This window comes from Oncorhynchus mykiss, chromosome 12 (genome assembly GCF_057628025.1).
Source record: "Oncorhynchus mykiss isolate SJ-2025 chromosome 12, ASM5762802v1, whole genome shotgun sequence".
Taxonomy (NCBI): domain Eukaryota; kingdom Metazoa; phylum Chordata; class Actinopteri; order Salmoniformes; family Salmonidae; genus Oncorhynchus; species Oncorhynchus mykiss.
Window position 1 is genome coordinate 84594023 of NC_143033.1, and position 21986 is coordinate 84616008.

Genomic DNA, 21986 nt, shown 5'->3' on the forward strand with positions numbered 1-21986 from the left:
TCCTCATATAGAAACAGTAGTAGAAAAGAAACAGGTTCCTCATAAAGAAACAGTAGCAGAAAAGAAACAGGTTCCTCATGAAGAAACAGTAGTAGAAAAGAAAAAGGTTCCTCATATAGAAACAGTAGTAGAAAAGAAACAGGTTCCTCGTGAAGAAACAGTAGTAGAAAAGAAACAGGTTCCTCATAAAGAAACAGTAGTAGAAAAGAAACAGGTTCCTCATATAGAAACAGTAGTAGAAAAGAAAAAGGTTCCTCATATAGAAACAGTAGTAGAAAAGAAACAGGTTCCTCATATAGAAACAGTAGTAGAAAAGAAAAAGGTTCCTCATATAGAAACAGTAGTAGAAAAGAAACAGGTTCCTCATATAGAAACAGTAGTAGAAAAGAAACGTTCCTCATGAAGAAACAGTAGTAGAAAAGAAACAGGTTCCTCATGAAGAAACAGTAGTAGAAAAGAAAAAGGTTCCTCGTGAAGAAACAGTAGTAGAAAAGAAACAGGTTCCTCGTGAAGAAACAGTAGTAGAAAAGAAACAGGTTCCTCATATAGAAACAGTAGTAGAAAAGAAACAGGTTCCTCATGAAGAAACAGTAGTAGAAAAGAAACGTTCCTCATGAAGAAACAGTAGTAGAAAAGAAACAGGTTCCTCATGAAGAAACAGTAGTAGAAAAGAAACAGGTTCCTCATATAGAAACAGTAGTAGAAAAGAAACAGGTTCCTCGTGAAGAAACAGTAGTAGAAAAGAAACAGGTTCCTCATATAGAAACAGTAGTAGAAAAGAAAAAGGTTCCTCATACAGAAACAGTAGTAGAAAAGAAACAGGTTCCTCATATAGAAACAGTAGTAGAAAAGAAACGTTCATCATGAAGAAACAGTAGTAGAAAAGAAAAAGGTTCCTCATGAAGAAACAGTAGTAGAAAAGAAACAGGTTCCTCATGAAGAAACAGTAGTAGAAAAGAAACAGGTTCCTCATGAAGAAACAGTAGTAGAAAAGAAAAAAGTTCCTCATATAGAAACAGTAGTAGAAAAGAAACAGGTTCCTCATATAGAAACAGTAGTAGAAAAGAAACAGGTTCCTCATAAAGAAACAGTAGCAGAAAAGAAACAGGTTCCTCATGAAGAAACAGTAGTAGAAAAGAAAAAGGTTCCTCATATAGAAACAGTAGTAGAAAAGAAACAGGTTCCTCGTGAAGAAACAGTAGTAGAAAATAAACAGGTTCCTCATAAAGAAACAGTAGCAGAAAAGAAACAGGTTCCTCATGAAGAAACAGTAGTAGAAAAGAAAAAGGTTCCTCATATAGAAACAGTAGTAGAAAAGAAACAGGTTCCTCGTGAAGAAACAGTAGTAGAAAAGAAACAGGTTCCTCATATAGAAACAGTAGTAGAAAAGAAACAGGTTCCTTATGAAGAAACAGTAGTAGAAAAGAAACAGGTTCCTCATATAGAAACAGTAGTAGAAAAGAAACAGGTTCCTCATATAGAAACAGTAGTAGAAAAGAAACAGGTTCCTCATATAGAAACAGTAGTAGAAAAGAAACAGGTTCCTCATATAGAAACAGTAGTAGAAAAGAAACAGGTTCCTCGTGAAGAAACAGTAGTAGAAAAGAAACAGGTTCCTCATATAGAAACAGTAGTAGAAAAGAAAAAGGTTCCTCATATAGAAACAGTAGTAGAAAAGAAACAGGTTCCTCATATAGAAACAGTAGTAGAAAAGAAACGTTCATCATGAAGAAACAGTAGTAGAAAAGAAAAAGGTTCCTCATGAAGAAACAGTAGTAGAAAAGAAACAGGTTCCTCATGAAGAAACAGTAGTAGAAAAGAAACAGGTTCCTCATGAAGAAACAGTAGTAGAAAAGAAAAAAGTTCCTCATATAGAAACAGTAGTAGAAAAGAAACAGGTTCCTCATATAGAAACAGTAGTAGAAAAGAAACAGGTTCCTCATAAAGAAACAGTAGCAGAAAAGAAACAGGTTCCTCATGAAGAAACAGTAGTAGAAAAGAAAAAGGTTCCTCATATAGAAACAGTAGTAGAAAAGAAACAGGTTCCTCGTGAAGAAACAGTAGTAGAAAATAAACAGGTTCCTCATAAAGAAACAGTAGCAGAAAAGAAACAGGTTCCTCATGAAGAAACAGTAGTAGAAAAGAAAAAGGTTCCTCATATAGAAACAGTAGCAGAAAAGAAACAGGTTCCTCGTGAAGAAACAGTAGTAGAAAAGAAACAGGTTCCTCATATAGAAACAGTAGTAGAAAAGAAACAGGTTCCTTATGAAGAAACAGTAGTAGAAAAGAAACAGGTTCCTCATATAGAAACAGTAGTAGAAAAGAAACAGGTTCCTCATATAGAAACAGTAGTAGAAAAGAAACAGGTTCCTCATATAGAAACAGTAGTAGAAAAGAAACAGGTTCCTCATGAAGAAACAGTAGTAGAAAATAAACAGGTTCCTCATATAGAAACAGTAGTAGAAAAGAAACAGGTTCCTCATGAAGAAACAGTAGTAGAAAATAAACAGGTTCCTCATATAGAAACAGTAGTAGAAAAGAAACAGATTCCTCATATAGAAACAGTAGTAGAAATGAAACAGGTTCCTCATGAAGAAACAGTAGTAGAAAATAAACAGGTTCCTCATATAGAAACAGTAGTAGAAAAGAAACAGGTTCCTCATGAAGAAACAGTAGCAGAAAAGAAACGGTAGAACCACTAGACAGCATGACAGGGATTTTTTTTAAAGACATTGGAGGAAATGGGCCATGATATCCTATCCATCCTGCACTCTGGTGGTGAGAGGCAGTACTTCATGCAGGTAGGAAGGGCACTCCTGCTCCTATAAGCTTGGGGAAGAAAGGAAAGCTGTGTCCATGGGAACGGGCTTGGAATACTGATGCCACAGTGCAGGGGTGCATTGGAGCTGCAGTCTATTCTGGCAAGCTCAGGCTAAGGCCTTAGGTATTCTCATTACAGCTGTCCTCTAAATGTCTTAAGGCTATCATCAAATCTTGCCATTTTGTCAAAACTTGGCTTACAAAGTATCCCCTGACACTATTATTCGAATATCTTAAAGATAATAAAGATAATAATATAACATTGATCAAATAGCAGCAGTGAAATAGTCTCTCATCATGTCCACATTGCTTTTGTCACTAAGCTTGTCAAAGTCCCCAGTCAGTCCTTCTGGTCCCCATAAGGGATTGTATGATTTGTGACCCACTGTCTCTAAATGTTGAAAGTAAAGAGACATTAGACGAAAATGCACCATGAACTCCTTCTTTTCCTCCACTGATAACGGCCGTGGCCAAACTTGGAGGTGGTGTCGATGAACTTAAGGTCGATCTTCTCCAGGGCAAGATGGCTCGACTGCACCAATAGACTGAAAACAGAAGTTAATCAATATGACATTTTGCAACCACACATGCCTTTCACATATATAGGTGTATGATTTGTGATCTATCATCTACTAATGAGATTCCATGTTTTTATTCTTCAACTGTCTTCAACAGTTCATGTTTCAGCATGTTGAAATATTGTACTGTATCGTCCCTCTATTACCTGCTGGATGAGGGACGGGGGAGTCAGGGCCTCCTTCAGACAGACAGACTCCTGACCCCATCCTCTCCATGAGACCTGAGTGTGAGGTCCTCCCTGATGGTCTGTCTCCCTGGCTGTCAGACTCCCTGCCATAGTGCCACAGTCAGTTACATCACCCTGTAGGACAACACTGACTCTCTGCCAGCCTATCTGCCAGGCCCAGGCCAGGACACCCCTCACACACCTACACACAGGCACACGAGCGTGCACAAACACACACACTCACACAATGCTTGGCCCTCCTCTCTCCTGTCCCAGCATGCTCCCTGGCTAGATGGCTCCAGTCCCACTACTAACAGCTGCTGCCTCAGGCCTGGGGCCCGGACACACTGTACTGGACGGAGGTTCCACTGCTCCAGGCCCAAAGCCCCAGCCCAGTCCAGCCCAGGAAAACAACAAACAACCTTACTGCTCTGACTGGCACTACAATTACATACCAGGTTATCTGAGACAAACCTACATAACACACCAGTTGAAAAAATAATAAAACATCATTACAGTAGAAGAGCAGAGGCAGGGCCTCCCGAGTGGCACAGTGGTCTAAGACACTGCATCACAGTGCTAGCTGTGCCACTAGAGATTCTGGGTTCGAGTCCAGGTTCTGTCGCAGCCAGCCGCGACTGGGAGACCCATGGGGCGCACACAATTGGCCCAGCGTCGTTAGGGGAGGGTTTGGCTGGCAGGGATGTCCTTGTCCCTTCACACACTAGCGACTCCTGTGGTGGGCTGGGTGCAGTACACGGTCATCAGGTGTGCCGTGTTTCTTCTGACACATTGGTGTGGCTTGCATCTGGGTTAGGTGGGCATTGTGTCAAGAAGCAGTGTGGTTTGTGTTTCAGAGGACACACAGCTCTCAACTTTTGCCTCTCCCAAGTCCGTACAGGAGTTGCAGCGATGAGACAAGACTGTAACTACAGTGCCTTGCAAAAGTATTCATCCCCCTTGGTGTTTGTCCTATTTTGTTGCATTACAACCTGTGTATAATCTAAAGCAGTGTAACGGATGTGAAACGGCTAGCTTAGTTAGCGTGGGCGCTAAATAGCCGGAAAAAGGAGGAAGGTCAAAAGGGGGGTGAGTGTAACGGATGTGAAACGGCTAGCTTAGTTAGCGTGGGCGCTAAATAGCGTTTCAATCAGTGACGTCACTTGCTCTGAGACCTTGAAGTAGTAGTTCCCCTTGCTCTGCAAGGGCCGCAGCTTTTGTGGCGCGATGGGTAACGATGCTTCGAGGGTGACTGTTGATGTGTGCAGAAGGTCCCTAGTTCGCGCCCGGGTATGGGCGAGGGGACGGTCTAAATTTGTACTGTTACAGCAGCACCATGAAGCTCTCAAAACAGGTCAGGGATAAAGTTCTGGAGATCAGGGTTGGGTTATAAAAAAATATCAGAAACTTTGAACATCCCACGGAGCGCCATTAAATCCATTATTAAAAAAATGAAATAATATGGCACCACAACAAACCTGCCAAGGCAAGGAGGGCATTAATCAGAGGCAACAAAGAGACCAAAGATAACCCTGAAGGAGCTGCAAAGCTCCACAGCGGAGAGTGGATTATCTCTCTTATCATCACTCAGTGCGTGGGCTTACCTCCGCTGTACCCGCACCCCACCATACCCCTGTCTGCACATTATGCCCTGAATCTATTCTACCACGCCCAGAAATCTGCTCCGTTTATTATTTTTCCCCAACGCTCTAGGCGACCAGTTTTGATAGCCTTTAGCCGTACCCTCATCCTACTCCTCCTCTGTTCCTCGGGTGATGTGGAGGTAAACCCAGGCTCTGCGAGTCCCCACGCACTGGGATATGCTTAACACTCCGGCAGTCCTACAATCTAAGCTAGATGCCCTCAATCTCACACAAATCATCAAGGAACTCACCAGGTACAATCCTACATCCGTAAACATGGGAACCCTCATAGACATTATCCTGACCAACTTACCCTCCAAATACACCTCCGCTGTTTTCAATCAGGATCACTGCCTCATTGCCTGTATCCGCTATGGGTCCACGGTCAAACGACCACCCCTCATCACTGTCAAACACTCCCTAAAACACTTCTGCGAGCAGGACTTTCTAATCGACTTGGTCCGGGTATCCTTGAAGGATATTGACCACATCCTGTCTGTCGAGGATGCCTGGTCATTCTTTAAAAGTAATTTCCTCACCATCTTAGATAAGCATGCCCCGTTCAAAAAATGCAGAACTAAGAACAGATTTAGCCCTTGGTTCACTCCAGACCTGACTGCCCTTGACCAGCACAAAAGCATCAAATAGTCCCCACGATATGCAACTGTTCAGGGAAGTCAGGAACCAATACACGCAGTCAGTCAGGAATACAAAGGCTAGCTTTTTCAAGCAGAAATTCGCATCCTGTAGCTCTAACTCCAAAATGTTCTGGGACACTGTAAAGTCCATGGAGAACAAGAGCACCTCTTCCCCGCTGCCCGCTGCACTGAGGCTAGGTAACACGGTCACCACTGATAAATCCATGATGATCGAAAATTTCAATAAGAATTTCTCAACGGCTGGCCATGCCTTCCTCCTGGCTACTCCAACCCCGGCCAACAGCTCCGCCTCCCCCGCAGCTACACGCCCAAGCCTCCCCAGCTTCTCCATCACCCAAATCCAGACAGCAGATGTTCTGAAAGAGCTGCAAAACCTGGACCCGTACAAATCAGCTGGGCTAGACCATCTGGACCCTTTCTTTCTAAAACCATCTGCCGCCATTGTTGCAACCCCTATTACCAGCCTGTTCAACCTCTCTTTCGTATCGTCCGAGATCCCTAAAGATTGGAAAGCTGCAGCGGTCATCCCCCTCTTCAAAGGGGGTGACACCCTAGACCCAAACTGTTACAGACCTATATCCATCCTGCCCTGCCTATCTAAAGTCTTCGAAAGCCAAGTTAATAAACAGATCACTGACCATTTCGAATCCCACCGTACCATCTCCGCTGTGCAATCCGGCTTCCGAGACGGTCACAGGTGCACCTCAGCTACGCTCAAGGTACTAAACGATATCATAACCGCCATCGGTAAAAGACAGTACTGTGCAGCCGTCTTCATCGACCTGGCCAAGGCTTTCGACTCTGTCAATCACTGTATTTTTCGGCAGACTCAATAGCCTTGGTTTTTCTAATGACTGCCTCGCCTGGTTCACCAACTACTTTGCAGACAGAGTTCCGTTTGTCAAATCAGAGGGCATGTTGTCCGGATCTCTGGCAGTCTCTATGGGGGTACCACAGGGTTCAATTCTCGGGCCGACTCTTTTCTCTGTATATATCAATGATGTCGCTCTTGCTGCGGGCAATTCCCTGATCCACCTCTACGCAGACGACACCATTCTGTATACTTCTGGCCCTTCCTTGGACACTGTGCTAACTAACCTCCAAACGAGCTTCAATGCCATACAACACTCATTCCGTGGCCTCCAACTGCTCTTAAACGCTAGTAAAACCAAATGCATGCTTTTCAACCGTTTGCTGCCTGCACCAGCCCGCCCGACTAGCATCACCACCCTGGACAGTTCCGACCTAGAATATGTGGACAACTACAAATACTTAGGTGTCTGGCTAGACTGTAAACTCTCCTTCCAGACTCATATTAAACATCTCCAATCCAAAATCAAATCTAGAATCGGCTTTCTATTTCGCAACAAAGCCTCCTTCATTCACGCCGCCAAACTTGCCCTAGTAAAACTGAGTATCCTACCGATCCTCGACTTCTGCGATGTCATCTACAAAATAGCTTCCAACACTCTACTCAGCAAACTGGATGCAGTCTATCACAGTGCCATCCGTTTTGTTACCAAAGAGCCTTATACCACCCACCACTGCGACCTGTATGCTCTAGTCGGCTGGCCCTCGCTACATATTCGTCACCAGACCCACTGGCTCCAGGTCACCTATGTCTATGCTAGGTAAAGCTCTGCCTTATCTCAGTTCCCTGGTCACGATAACAACACCCACCCGTAGCACACGTTCCAGCAGGTACATCTCACCGATCATCCTTAAAGCAAACACCTCATTTGGCCGCCTTTCCTTCCAGTTCTCTGCTGCCAGTGACTGGAACGAATTGCAAAAATCGCTGAAGTTGGAGACTTTTATTTTCCTCACCAACTTTAAACATCCACTATCTGAGCAGCTAACCGATTGCTGCAGCTGTACATAGTCCATCTGTAAATAGCCCACCCAATCTACCTACCTCATCCCCATACTGTTTTTATTTTATTTACTTTTCTGCTCTTTTGCACACCAGTATCTCTACTTGCACATCATCATCTGCTCATTTATCACTCCAGTGTTAATCTGCTAAATTGTAATTATTCGCTCCTATTGCCTATTTATTGCCTATCTCCTCATGCCTTTTTGCACACACTGTATTTAGACTTTCTTTTTTCTACTGTGTCATTGACTTGTTTATTGTGGTATTGGCTTGTTTATTGTTTACTCCATGTGTAACTCTGTGTTGTTGTCTGTGTCACACTGCTGTGCTTTATCTTGGCCAGGTCGCAGTTGGAAATGAGAACTTGTTCTCAACTAGCCTACCTGGTTAAATAAAGGTGAAGAAAAAAAATAATATATATATATATATATATATATATATATCTGTCCATAAGACCACTTTAAGCTGTACACTCCACAGAGTTGGGCTTTACGGAAGAGTGGACAGAAAAAATGCATTGCTTAATGAAAAAAATAAGCAAACACGTTTGGTGTTCGCCAAAAGACATGTGGAGACTCCCCAAACATATGGAAGAAGGTACTCTGGTCAGTTGAGACTAAAATTGAGCTTTTTGGCCATCAAGGAAAATGCTATGTCGGGCGCAAGCCCAACACCTCTCATTACCCCAAGAATGAGGATGTTCTTCATCGGCAGGGACTGGGAAACTGGTCAGAATTTAAGGAATGATGGATGGCGCTAAATACAGGGACATTCTTGGCATTCTGGTTTCAGTCTTCCAGAGAATTGAGATTAGGACAGAGGTTCACCTTCCAGCAGGACAATGACTCTAAGCATACTGCTAATGCAACTCATACTTATTTTCCACCATAATTTGCAAATAAATTCATTAAAAATCCTACAATGTGATTTTCTGGATTTTTTTTCTCATTTTGTCCGTCATAGTTGAAGTGTACCTATGATGCAAATTACAGGCCTCTCTCATCTTTTTAAGTGGGAGAACTTGCACAATTGGTGGTTGACTAAATACTTTTTTGCCCCACTGTAAATGCCTTGGAATGGCCTAGTCAAAGCCCAGACCTCAACCCAATTGAGAATCTGTTGTATGACTTAAAGATTGCACTACACCAGCGGAACCCATCCAACTTGAAGGAGCAGTTTTGCCTTGAAGAATGGGCAAAATTCCCAGTGGCTAGATGTGCCAAGCTGATAGAGACATACCCCAAGAGACTTGCAGCTGTAATTGCTGCAAAAGGTGGCTCTAAAAACTATTGCCTTTGGGGGGTGAATAGTTATGCAAGCTCAAGTTTTCTGTTTTTTTTGTCTTATTTCTTGTTTGTTTCACAATAAAAAAAACATTTGCATCTTCAAAGTGGTAGGCATGTTGTGTAAATCAAATGATATATACCCACAAAAAAAATTCCATGTTGTAAGGCAACAAAATAGGAAAAATGCTAAGGGGGTGATACTTTCGCAAGCCGCGAAACTGTATTTTACAGTGTTACTGGCAGATTTGGAGAAAGAAGTGATATTATGTATAAGAGCGCTGTAGGTGTTTCGGACTGGACGTATCTGTGCTTGAGCTGCAGTGAGGGTCAGTGCCTCTGGAGGTTATCATTACACAACACAGGCCATCTCCATGACTCTCCCTCCAGACACTGTATCACTTCTTTCAGTGGATGCATCATGTTCATATCACATTCTTTGTTTCCCCTCCTTGGATCTCAACAACGAGAAATGCTTCCGTTGGGGAAAGTTTTGAAAAACTGAAATGTGCTATTGTGTGAACAATGCTCCAAAGACTTAAAGTAGCACTCCAGTCTCATTCTCACCTCATTGAACACCTGATTTATTTAACAAAAGGCACATCTCAATAGGTGGTCCAGGTATGTCTGACATGGCACAAGTTCTCTATTGCTCTTCTATTGTTCCTTGAGCCAATGGACTTCCCATCAAACCAACTCCTTGAATGCCCTCCGCCTGGTAGTTTGCAGTTGTGTCTAAAAAACACTATTTTAATCTAAACCTATTTGTTTACCCTTTAGTGTGTGTACTTTATTGTCTTTATATTTGGGATATCACCTTAACAGGAAAAAAAAAAAAAAAATCACTGGAGGACATCTTTAAGTTAATAGGAAATAAGGACCTTGAAAATCCTTCTGAAAATCCAATTTTTTGCAAAGGGTGCAGAATATTATGCAGAGATGTGTTGCGGGAGACGTGAGGGACGTCTAAATGGAGTGCGAGGCCCTCAGGGTCCTCCTCATTACCTGCTGAAGTGGAGGTGAAAGCACTTTTGAGATGAGTCAGAGTGGAAGGCTTAATTGCTGTACAGAGCTAGGTGAGCTCTGACTGAAGCCAAATACAGTGGGGCAAAAAAGTATTTAGTCAGCCACCAATTGTGCAAGTTCTCCCACTTAAAAAGATGAGAGAGGCCTGTAATTTTTATCATAGGTACACTTCAACTATGACAGACAAAATTGTCTTTATTTGCAAATAAATTCATAAAAAATCCTACAATGTGATTTTCTGGATTTTCTTTTCTCATTTTGTCTGTCATAGTTGAAGTGTACCTATCTTTTTAAGTGGGAGAACTTGCACAATTGGTGGCTGACTAAATACTTTTTTGCCCCACTGTATGGGTAGAACACATGGACATACAGAGTGTACAAAACATTAGCAACAACTGCTCTTACCATGACAGACTGACCAGGTGAAAGCTATACTCCCTTATTGATTTAACTTATGAAATCCACTTCAATCAGTGTAGATGAAGGGGAGGAGATGGGTTAAAGAATGATTTTTAAGCCTTGAGACAATTGAGACATGGATTGTGTATGTGTGCCATTCCGATGGTGAACGGGCATGACAAAATATTTAAGTGCCTTTGAACAGGGTATGGTAGCATGTGCCAGGTGCACTAATTTGTGTCAAGAACTGCAATGCTGCTGAGTTTTTACATGTTCAACAGTTTCCTGTGTGTATCAAGAATGGTTCACCACCCAATGGACTTCCAGACAACTATTGGATAAACCAGTCAATAATCAGCTGACTGGCTTTCTTGATGTTTATAGTATTCTCTCAAGTATGCAATCTGGTTTCCGCTCAGGTTATGGGTGTGTCACCACAACCTTAAAGGTCCTAAATGTCACCATTTCCCTTGATTCTAAGCAACATTGTGCTGCTATTGACTTGGCCAAAGCTTTTGATACGGTAGACCATTCCATTCTTGTGGGCCAGCTAAGGACTATTGGTGTCTCTGAGGGGGTCTTTGGCCTGGTTTGCTAACTACCTCTCTCAAAGGGTGCAGTGTATAAAGTCAGAACATCTGCTGTCTCAGCCACTGCCTGTCACCAAGGGAGTACCCCAAGGCTTGATCCTAGGCCCCACGCTCTTCTAAATTTACATCAACAACATAGCTCAGCCAGTAGGAAGCTCTCTCATCCATTTATATACAGATACAGTTTTATCCTAAACTGGCCCCTCCCCAGATTTTGTGTTAAACACTGTACAACAAAGCTTTCTTAAGTGTCCAACAAGCTTTCTCTGCCCTTTGTTCTGAACACCTCCAAAACAAAGGTAATCTAGTTTGGTAAGAAGAATGCCCCTCTCCCCACCTGTGTGATTACTACCTCTGAGGGTTTAGAGCCTGAAGTAGTCACCTCATACAAGTACTTGGGAGTATGGCTAGACAGTGCACTGTCCTTCTCTCAGCACATATCAAAGCTGCAGGTGTATGTAGGTTAAATCTAGACTTGGTTTCCTCTTTCACCTCAGCTGCCAAACTAACCCCGATTCAGATGACCATCCTACCCATGCTAGATTAGAGACGTAATATATAGATCAGCAGGTAAGGGTGCTCTCGAGCGGCTAGATGTTTACGATTCGGCCATCAGAATTGCCACCAATGCTCCTTATAGGACACTCTATACTCTGTAAACGGGTCATCGCTGTATACCCGTCGCAAGACCCCCTGGTTGATGCTTATTTATAAAACCCTCTTAGGTCTCACTCCCACCTATCCGAGGTATCTACTGCAGCCCTCATCCTCCACATTCAACACCCAGCGACATTGTGCTAAAGTTGCCATAAGCAGAAACCTTCCTGAGTCGGTTGACTTTTCAGTTGGCTGCAGCTAGCTGCAACAAACACTCAAACTGGACTGTTTTATCTCCATCTCTCAATCATGGACTCTTACTGACCGTAGTGGTTTTGTGTGATGTATTGTTATCTCTACCTTCTTGCCCTTTGTGTGGTTGACTGTGCCCAATAATATTTGTACCATGTGTTGCCGCCATGTTGGTTTGGGTCTCTCTTGATGTAGTGTTGGGGTGTCTCGTGATGTGTCCTATATTTCTTTTATATTTTTAATCTCAGCCCATCCCCTCAGGTCTTTTGGTATGCCGTCATTGTAAATAAGAATTTGCTCTTAAAGGACTTGCCTAGTTAAATGGGCCATGAAGGCAAAAGGGTATCCAACCCATTAGAAAGGTGTCCTTAATGTTCTGTACACTGTATAGCCAGGGTTGGTTGAATGGAAAAAGACGTGGCTGTATACTTATGTAAATCAATAATGGTCTAAAAACTGACAAGGAATTAATCTAGACATGCCATCATCCTGATCAGTGCACTCTGGAGTGCAGTGTTCTTTACCTTGAAAATCCAGACAGCCTGCAGCAGTGGGCCATATCACAATAGTCCAGTCACTTTCTCAGCATTGATGGAATAAGTGCTAGGATCAGTTGCCCTGACCAAATTCCCATTACACACGAAGCACAAAAATATTTTAGCAGAGCATTTACACAAAACGTACATCTTGCCATGTAACTACGCAGGTAGTCATGAGACTCGCAAACCATCTAATAGCCTTGAACTGTACTAATTAACCACAGCCATTCATTATTCACTGAGCTGTCATCTGCAGCTTCCCAATATGCTGACAGGCAGCGGTACAAGGCCACCAGTACTGCCCAAATGCATCAACATCCTTCAGCTCCCCCAAGACAGGCAACCACTAGACTGAACTACAGGCACACAGCGCTTTTGAAGTAACCTCATTTCATGAGCCATGTTGACCTTGACAAGTTCACTGCCAACAGGTGCAACCGCATAGAGCCCATGAATAGCTTGTGCATTAAAGCACAGATTACCCCTTCAGTGACAAGATACTAACTCTAGGATGCAAACACTGAAAAGGTCTTCAAATTGGTGGCAAGATGTGAAACCATTCTTGCCCATGAGGGCTAATCGCCAACAGGCAGTATAGTATGCACAGCCAAAATGGTCTGCAAATTCACAGAAACGTGAGTTAGAGGCACTCATCGAAAGAAAGTCTAAGAGGTAGATATTTTCTGTGCATCTATTCAGTTTGAGTCCTTGTAGACCGGTCAGACAATATCACAGCAGTTTAGGTGGTACAAACAGTACCTACACGACTGTCACAACAAAAATAAGCTAGTTGAACTTCCCTGAAAGCTGCTGGGCTGTCTACGGTCCTACTTATCAGGACACGCAACTTAATTTGATCAAGCCACATGTAGCAAATAAGCATTCCATTCTTTGTTGAACTTCACCCATTGACCGATACAATAACTCAATTTGCTGGGCCCAGTTAAGTCTCAGATGAAAGTTTGAGATTACACACACATCATAAGAAACGAGAATGGAGTTCACTTGTTTTATTATTAAACAACTCCGCCGTGCAGCATGAGGACTCATACCACCAGACAGAGCTAAAGGAGAGGACACGACATTTAGGCAGTCTCTTCCTTGGCAATGCGGTCCTTCTTGAGTGGTCCCTGTAGACAAAAAGGACAAGTGGTCAGTGACAATGCATTTACAGTGTTTAATAAGCAACCTCTAAGCCATCTGTGGCTCCAGGGGTGATGTTCCCAGAGAGTGAACAGGGAACAGCAAAAAAATGATGCCGCTCCCCTGCCTCACTGAAGTTTGATCTAGCACCTGAATGGAACCCAAATTCATACCAAGAGTGAACCAGGTTACGATAAGTGCACTATGGGCATAGGGGACTGAGCTGCAATGCCAGTTGTATGTAACTAGGGTGGGTCCACTACATTGATCCAGGGGACTTGTGAAACAGAGTGAAGACAAGGGAAGAGACAAGTAAATGTCATGGAAACTGAACGCACCATGAACGCCTTCTTTTCCTCCACTGTCTGGAAGCGGCCGTGGCCAAACTTGGAGGTGGTGTCGATGAACTTGAGGTCGATCTTCTCCGTGGCACGACGGCTGGACTGCACCAACAGAGACTGAAAACAGAATATATATATTTTTTAAAGATTAGTGATGCATTCCTGTAACAGGACAACAATATTGAGCGCAATGTCCATCTGGTATGAAACAAATGCCCTAGCGTCAGTACACATCAGAACTCTACATGCAACAGGGACAGCACTCGTTCAGTCGGCCCAGGGAGGGAACTACCCATATTTAATATGTACCTGTTCAGTTTATCCAAATTAATGCCAACTGACAATGCATTGGAATAAGCATGCATAAGATGGAATTGTCTTTCCTCACCTTACGCAGGGTTAGCACCCTCTTCTTGACTCCAATTGTGCAGCCCTTCAGCATGACAAAGTCATTGGTCACCTCTCCGTAGTGGACGAAGCCACCCAAAGGGGTGATGCTCTTGTCGGACAGATCGTACTCAGTGGCGGCGTTGTTCTTCACCAGCTTGCCGTCCTTGGTGTGGTAGCCCTGGCCAATCTTGTATATCTTCTTGTTGATCTCTGTGCGGTGGTGGTAGCCCTTCTGACCAGCGCGAGCCACGGAGAAGGCCACACGGGAGGGATGCCAGGCACCGATACAGGCCACCTTACGCAGACCACGATGGGTCTTACGGGGGAGCTTCTTTGTGTGCCAACGGCTGGTGACACCTAAAGGGGAAATTTCAATGTTTAGTACCTGAGGACTTGGCATGAATAACTTAAGTTTGGTTAATTACATGTTCATTGGTGGGTTATGGTCTCAGGAAGGCAGCATGGAATGCATCCTCATGCGTGTCAGACACCATGACTGACGCAGTGTTCCATGGTCTCACACACAAAGCCCTTCTTAAGACACATACCTTTGTATCCGTGACCCTTTGTGACACCGATGACATCGATCATCTCATCCTGGGTGAAGACATTGGTGATGGGGATAGACTGCTCCAGCTTCTCACGGGCCCAGTCCACCTTGTCAGATATGGAGCCTCCATTGAGCTGCACCTCCATCAGGTGGGACTTCTTCTGCCTCAGGGGCAGAAGCCTCATCTGGCGGGGGAGGAGAGAGGCAGGTGAGCCTGCTAGTCCTGGGACAAGGACCAGTATAGCTAGTACAAACACTATGCATTTAATCCAAAATTGGGTTAAAATGTGATACAGGGGACATCGTCTCAGAAGGAAGGCAGCATGGAATGTATCCTCATGCGTGTCAGACGTCATGCCTGACGCAGTGTTCCGTGGTCTCATCACAGACAAAGGGAGATCTGATTGATTAAAACTGTGGCATTGCAGGGAGCGTATTCTATCCTGCTCAGACTCACCTGTGTGTGGGCGATGATGCGGACGACCTGGCAGTACTTCTTCATGGAGGCGAAGTCCTTCTCCAGCTGCTTCTTGCCCTCGTCATCCTGCCACTTCTTGCAGTACTTTGTGAAGGCCTTCTTCTTGGACTTGTACCTGAGAGCATGCAGCGTGACCGGAGGGTAGGGGAGAAGAGGCACACGGGTTGGCACAGGTCCTTCATAACCCAGGGGGCCAGCGGAAGAACACTGTACTCAGCTGCTCGCCCAGCCTTCACAGGGGCGAAGGGGGCAGTTACAGCTTCAGAAGGGTTTTCGGCTCATGGCGCGGTGTCTAAGAAGCACTTTCCACCGGCCAGAGGAGCCCGGAGCTCATCAGGCCATGAGGCACCCGAGCGGAGCTGCCACCAGGGGGGGCACCGGATGTTAAGACTAGCTCACTAAAACACGCCATGTTTTATACGTCGAACAAAATGCTTCAAAGCTCACATTTAAACGTATACACTATTCAACCAATAGTCAAAATGTTTGTGTAAATATCTATTATTTTTCATGTGTATAATGACTCACCAGTTCCTGTAGAAACGACGCTTGCACTCATCACTGATGTGCTCAGCGAAGATGGTCTTGAAGGAACGCAGGCCACGGGGGGTCTCGACATAGCCCACAACACCCACCACAACCATGGGAGGCGTCTCCACAATGGTCACAGCCTCAACCACTTCCTTCTTGTTCACCTCTATAGGAAAATAGTAGTCAGGTATAAAGGGTTGTAATACAAGAGTTCCACAGTAGACTTAAATTGCATAATGTCAATGCTCATCGAATGCGCTCAGTGCTCGACATTCATCAAGGGTTAGACCCAATATGTCCGCCCGTCGAGGGGATCATCATAGGCAGAAAAAAAACACGACAAACTACTGTAATACAAGACCGAAACTAATATGGCTCGTTATGCATTCATAAAACCCACAGCAATATTCACCCAGTCAAATAAACAAAACAGCATGAAGCCAAATACTCACTTGAGCCAGGTCTGTCGACTTCACGCACGATGTGAGTCATGCCAGCCTTGTAGCCAAGGAAGGCAGTCAAGTGGACTGGCTTGCTGGGGTCATCCTTGGGGAAACTCTTCACCTTACCACGGTGACGTCTGCTCCTTTTACGGGGCAGGAAGCCCAAGGATCCGTGGCGAGGAGCCGAAAATTTACGGTGGGACTGTGAAGACAACGCAATTCAGCACATTGTCCATGATGCATACAAAACTATGTGAACGCACTTGTTAGAACTCGACATTGAACAGGCCCAGCACGAGGCCAACCATTCTGCCCGCCCGTCGAGGGAATCGTCACCCATATTCAATGATTTGTACCTATAAGTAGTTTAATCAATAACCGGAGTAGCAACCTCACTAAATAAATCCCAACTGACGATGTAAACAGCGTCTTGGGAAAAAAACATGTGGAACGTTAAGAGGTTCGGAGGACCTCGAATAGCTACTGTTGGGCGGGCTAATGGGTGTCAGGACTCATAAGGTAAAAACCAGTTAACGGTAGAAACAACTAGCACGTTGTCAGTTATAAACAAGTTAGATTGTGAACTAACGTTGATTGTGAACTAACGTCAAATGTATTTGAGTAACGAAGCATGCTAGGCCTCAGTGTATCAACCATTTTAAACTACCAGTATGCCAACGATTACTGCATACATTCATTCTGTAATAATTTAAGACCATGTTATTATGGTAAGGTCTAACATCATACAACTGTATTAATTACAGATAGACACATCTTAGCTATTGATTAAAGGGCGAACATATAAGGATTGCGAAGATTCAAAACGGATTGAAACCGCAAGTCTCAAATAAGAAAAACGAACTCACCATTTTGTCTCAGAGCCGATTGAAAAAGAGGCCTATGAAAGGGGGATATTTGGTACTTATACAAGGACGTGACCCGTCACGTGATTAACGTCATCAACCAGCATCATGGTTCCGCCTCCCTGCTGTACAAACGCTTGCTTCAAAAACGTGTTTTTTATTATTTATTTATTTATTTTATTTTTATTAACAACAAATCAATACATAAAGCACATGAGGGAACACAAGCATACATATATTACAAACAATGGACAATCGAGCTAGGGGGTACAATATCACATTACAATTACACAAGGACCTTAAGGGACATGCATATACTTACAATTCTAACAGCTTTTTTGTTAGAAGAGCATTTAACCGTCTTAAAATACAGTTCAATTTATTTTTGTAGGGTACGAAAATGTGGATTTCTGTTTGTAAATTTACATTTGTGTATATACAATTTGGCCAAAAGAATCATGAAATGAATTACATAAAAATGTTTTAGCTTATTTCTATTGTAAAGAATCCAAACAGTACATCTCTCCACAATAGTGTAAAATCTTCATAAATGTGTTCAATTATAAACCTACTGATGTCTTGCCACAGTTTTCTTACATGCATACAATGCCAAAAAAGATGCAAAACTGTTTCTGGGTGGTCATTACAAAAGGAGCAATTTGAGTTGATGTTTTCCTTAAACTTCTTCATATAGTGGTTGGCAGGATAATATTTATGAATAATTTTAAAGGAAACTTTCTTCATTTTGTTAACAAGTAGGTATGTGTGTGGCAACATCCAAACTTTTTTCCAAAAGATATTATCAATAAATGCATTCCAATAAGGCATGACATAAGGTATACATCATCCTGCTGAAACAAGGTTCGCATCGCTCTGTTGTTGAATGGACCAAAAGAGAAACAAATCTTTCCTACTGATGAGTCAACATGGTCAATAGAAGGTAGGCTCTGAGGGTCAGGTCTTGACATGTTCCTGAATAACATAGCAACACCTGAGGGAATGGCATCTAAAACAATTGCAAAATCTTTAGGTGTTCACAGGACCTTGTAAAGTGATAAGAATTCTTTATTACTGAGTAAAAGACCCTCTGCATTTACCAGTTGGCTCACCAATAGGATATTATTTCGGAATCAATATTCTAAAAACAAAGTATTTTTATACAATATATCCCGATTATTCCATATATAATATCTGTGTGGAGAAAAATTGTGTTTATAAATTAAGGACCATGACAAGAAAACCTGCCGATGAAAAGCAGAAAGTTCCACTGGAACTTTGTCTATAATATAATTGCAAAACAACATGAAATTAAGGCCACCAAAAGTAGAGACGACATGATGAGGAAAAAAATTCCAGATAGAAGTGGGTCTTCTTAGGAATTGTTTTATCCCATTGATCTTAAAAGTATTATTTAAAGTAGTAAAGTCCAGAAAATTCAGTCCACCATTCTCATAAGTGTTCATTACAACAGTTTTCCTAATGTAATGGGTACGGTTTCTCCAAAGAAAGTTGAAAAGCATCTGGTCTATCTCCTTGCTTATTTTACTGTCAAGATATAAAGATAGAGCACCATATGTTAGTCTAGAGATACCTTCGGCCTTGGTTATTAGGACTCTACCTTTTAAAGATAAGTCCCTCTGTAGCCATTGATTTGGCTTCTTCTGGGTTTTTTTAATAAGAGGGTTAAAATTTAGTAAGCCTCTAGACTTCTGATCCTTTGTAATGGTTATGCCTAAATATGTAAGTTCTTCTTTTACTGGAATACCATAATATGAAGGTCACACAATCTTTGACAGCTATGAGTTCACATGTATTAATGTTAAGATATAGACCAGACGCTTTGGAAAAGGATTGTATATCACATTGATCGATATGGGAATTTGGTTAGCGTCTTTCAGAAAAAGTGTAGTATCATCAGCCAGCTGGCTTATAATAATTTCTTTACCAGCTATGGAAATACCTTGTACAGGACTATTATTTAAAGAATTTGCAAGAAGTTGGGTGATTAATAAAAACAGGTACGGAGAGATAGGACAACCTTGCCTAATTCCTCTCTTTAACTCAAATCTAGGCGAGGTGCCATATTTCAATTTAATAGAGCTGTTACCATTTGCATAGAGTCTTAATAGCCTTACAGAAAAAATCCCCAAAGCCAAGTCTCTCAAGGGAGTGGAAGAGAAACTGATGCTCTACTGTGTCAAATGCTTTATAAAAATCTAAAAATAATATGAAGCTATCCTCAGTTATTAGGTCTGAGTAGTCAAGTACGTCTAATACTAGTCTGACATTGCTAGAAATATGTCTGTTCCTCATGAAGCCAGACTGTGTTTCATCAATGATTGCATCCAGGACTTCTTTAATTATTTTTGCAAGTAGTAAGGCTAATATCTTATAGTCATTATTAAGAAGACAAATTGGACACCAGTTATCGATGAGCAGCACTTCTTTTTTAGGCTTAGGTATCAGTGTTATTAACCCCTGACTCATTGTAGGAGGGAGAACATTGTTTTTCATACTCTCTAAAAACACTTCAAATAGGAAGGGAGCTACTTGTTCAGAAAATAATTTGTAAAATTCTGATGTAATTCCATCAACACCTGGTGATTTATTGTTCTTTAGATGTTTGATAGACTATAATCTCTTCAACTTTGATGGGTTCATCACACTGTTTAGATTCTATATCACTGATAGAGTGAACATTAAAAAACATATCTGTGGTTTCCTGACAGTACGTAGAGCTATACAATTTTCTGTAAAAATTGCTACAGTATTTAGCGATTAATTTTTGGTCATCTGTAATAACACCATCAATGTTTAACTTATGGATAGTGTTATTTTGTGAAATTTCTCAAGTCTAAAGAAATAGGATGAATTCTGTTCTCCCTCAATCCATTTTTTCCTAGATCTACCATACTCAATTGGTTTCATCTTCTCCTCCCCCGAGAGGTCGGCTGGGGACCTCTGAGAAAGGGAAGTTATCTTAATGATCACCTTTTCCTCCTCAGCTCTTCTGGTCTTAGCAAGATTACTACCATATTTTATAAGGTATTTGGACACCTCAAATTTAAAGAGCTCCCAGTTCTTGCAATAAGATTTTTCTTCACACGCCCTTCCTCAAAAGTGTGAGAGCAGATCTTTAACCTCAAATTTAACTATATCGTTATTTAATAATGAGCTATTTAGCTTCCAGTAGGATGCTCTACCAAGATTAGTATCAGGGGTAAATATTTTGATATCAATGTAAATAGCCCTATGGTCTGTGAGGGGAGTAGTACAAATATTTGTAGTAACACACTCACTATCAATACATTTGGATATAAGCCAAAAATCTATTCTGGATTGTCTGGAACCTGTTTTGTTACTCCAAGTGAATGATCTGTCTGCCGGAAACCTCTCTCTCCATACATCATCAGTAAGATCAAACTTTTCCATAAAAAGTATTAAACCCAAATTCTGATTGGTTGGCCTACCTGGGGGCCATCTATCAGTTGAATTATCTATAGTAATGTTAAAGTCCCCTCCTATCAATAATAACGAATTGGGAAATTTAGATAACCAATGAAGTATATTTTTCTCTATAGATTCAAGCAACTCATCATTCTCATGTTTGGTGTTGTACCCGTAGAAGTTTACAGTAATGAGCGTAATGTCATTGTAACTGATCATTCTCATGTTTGGTGTTGTACCCGTAGAAGTTTACAGTAATGAGCGTAATGTCATTGTAACTGATCATTCTCATGTTTGGTGTTGTACCCGTAGAAGTTTACAGTAATGAGCGTAATGTCATTGTAACTGATCATTCTCATGTTTGGTTTTGTACCCGTAGAAGTTTACAGTAATGAGTGTAATGTCATTGTAACTGATCATTCTCATGTTTGGTGTTGTACCCGTAGAAGTTTACAGTAATGAGTGTAATGTCATTGTAACTGATCATTCTCATGTTTGGTGTTGTACCAGTAGAAGTTTACAGTAATGAGCGTAATGTCATTGTAACTGATCATTCTCATGTTTGGTGTTGTACCCGTAGAAGTTTACAGTAATGAGCGTAATGTCATTGTAACTCATAATTCTCATGTTTGGTGTTGTACCCGTAGAAGTTTACAGTAATGAGTGTAATGTCATTGTAACTGATCACAAGACAAATAAAGTGACCAAAGGGTTCACATTCTGAGTGTAGAATATTACCAAAGGTATTTTTCATTGTAGTGACACCAGCAGAGTGTTCAGATCCATGGGAAAGCCAAATATCGTTGCCCCACTGACCTCCAGAAGTTGGTATCAGCCGAAATTGAGTGACTCTTGAAAAAAAGCAAAAATCAGTTTGAAATTGTTTAGCAAATAAAAATAAGGCCTTGCACTTCACATTGTTTCATAACCCCCTAGCATTAAGATAAACTATAGACAAACCAACAAAGATTATATAAAAGTATAAACTGTAGTAGGATGAGTCAAAGACGTAGGAGCAGTGAACGTAAACGATAAGGAACCGAGATCTGCACCATTTAAGTCAATTTAAAGTGGAAATAGCTTATTCCATAACCTTTGAGCTAGACGTTATCTGGCTTTGAAATTCAACTCAAATGAAAATTATGTTCAAGACCAAACCAAGGGTTCTTGTTGTAAGAGAGACTAAAAACCCTCTTTAGTGTAATCAGGAACTATTCTGAGAAATAAAACAAATAATAATTTAAATAAAAGGGTACATACTATTTTAAGTGCATATGAAAACTGATCATAAAATAATTGAATAAAAAAATGTTTCACATATAACCCGTTCCTAAGACCTTTTTTGGAAATAAGTATGAAATACCAAATAGA

General features: G+C 41.8%; 1 protein-coding gene and 3 non-coding genes across 5 annotated transcripts; all 4 read right to left on the reverse strand.

Annotated features, from left to right (window-relative positions):
- Positions 1–13424: 13424 nt before the first annotated feature.
- Positions 13425–17299, reverse strand: LOC110538594 (large ribosomal subunit protein uL3). 2 transcript variants are annotated; one of them, XM_021625503.3, is made up of 8 exons: positions 17172–17299; positions 16315–16507; positions 15860–16028; positions 15311–15446; positions 14852–15038; positions 14302–14660; positions 13911–14030; positions 13425–13559 (listed from the first exon to the last, which is right to left on the reverse strand). In XM_021625503.3, exons 1-8 carry the CDS (start codon positions 17172–17174, stop codon positions 13515–13517), a joined length of 1212 nt encoding a protein of 403 aa, XP_021481178.2. In that variant the 5' UTR covers positions 17175–17299; the 3' UTR covers positions 13425–13514. The 2 variants fall into 2 exon arrangements, with proteins under 2 accessions (XP_021481178.2, XP_090049875.1); XM_090193749.1 differs by lacking the exon at positions 17172–17299 and having other exon boundaries at positions 16315–16443.
- LOC118937926 (small nucleolar RNA SNORA54) lies at positions 13645–13775 on the reverse strand. The gene has a single exon (XR_005035335.1). It is a non-coding gene; the product is annotated as a small nucleolar RNA SNORA54 (small nucleolar RNA).
- LOC118937936 (small nucleolar RNA U83B) lies at positions 14745–14829 on the reverse strand. Its single transcript, XR_005035343.2, has one exon. It is a non-coding gene; the product is annotated as a small nucleolar RNA U83B (small nucleolar RNA).
- On the reverse strand, positions 15154–15247 carry LOC118937934 (small nucleolar RNA U83B). The gene has a single exon (XR_005035342.2). It is a non-coding gene; the product is annotated as a small nucleolar RNA U83B (small nucleolar RNA).
- Positions 17300–21986: the final 4687 nt, after the last annotated feature.

Excerpts from the sequence above, each read along its gene's own strand:
- LOC110538594 (XM_021625503.3), bottom strand. Across the intron at positions 15,447-15,859 it reads CGTCGTTTCTACAGGAACTG|GTACAAGTCCAAGAAGAAGG; the intron begins GTGAGTCATTAT and ends GCATGCTCTCAG. Across the intron at positions 13,560-13,910 it reads AGGAAAAGAAGGCGTTCATG|GGACCACTCAAGAAGGACCG; the intron begins GTGCGTTCAGTT and ends TTTTGTCTACAG.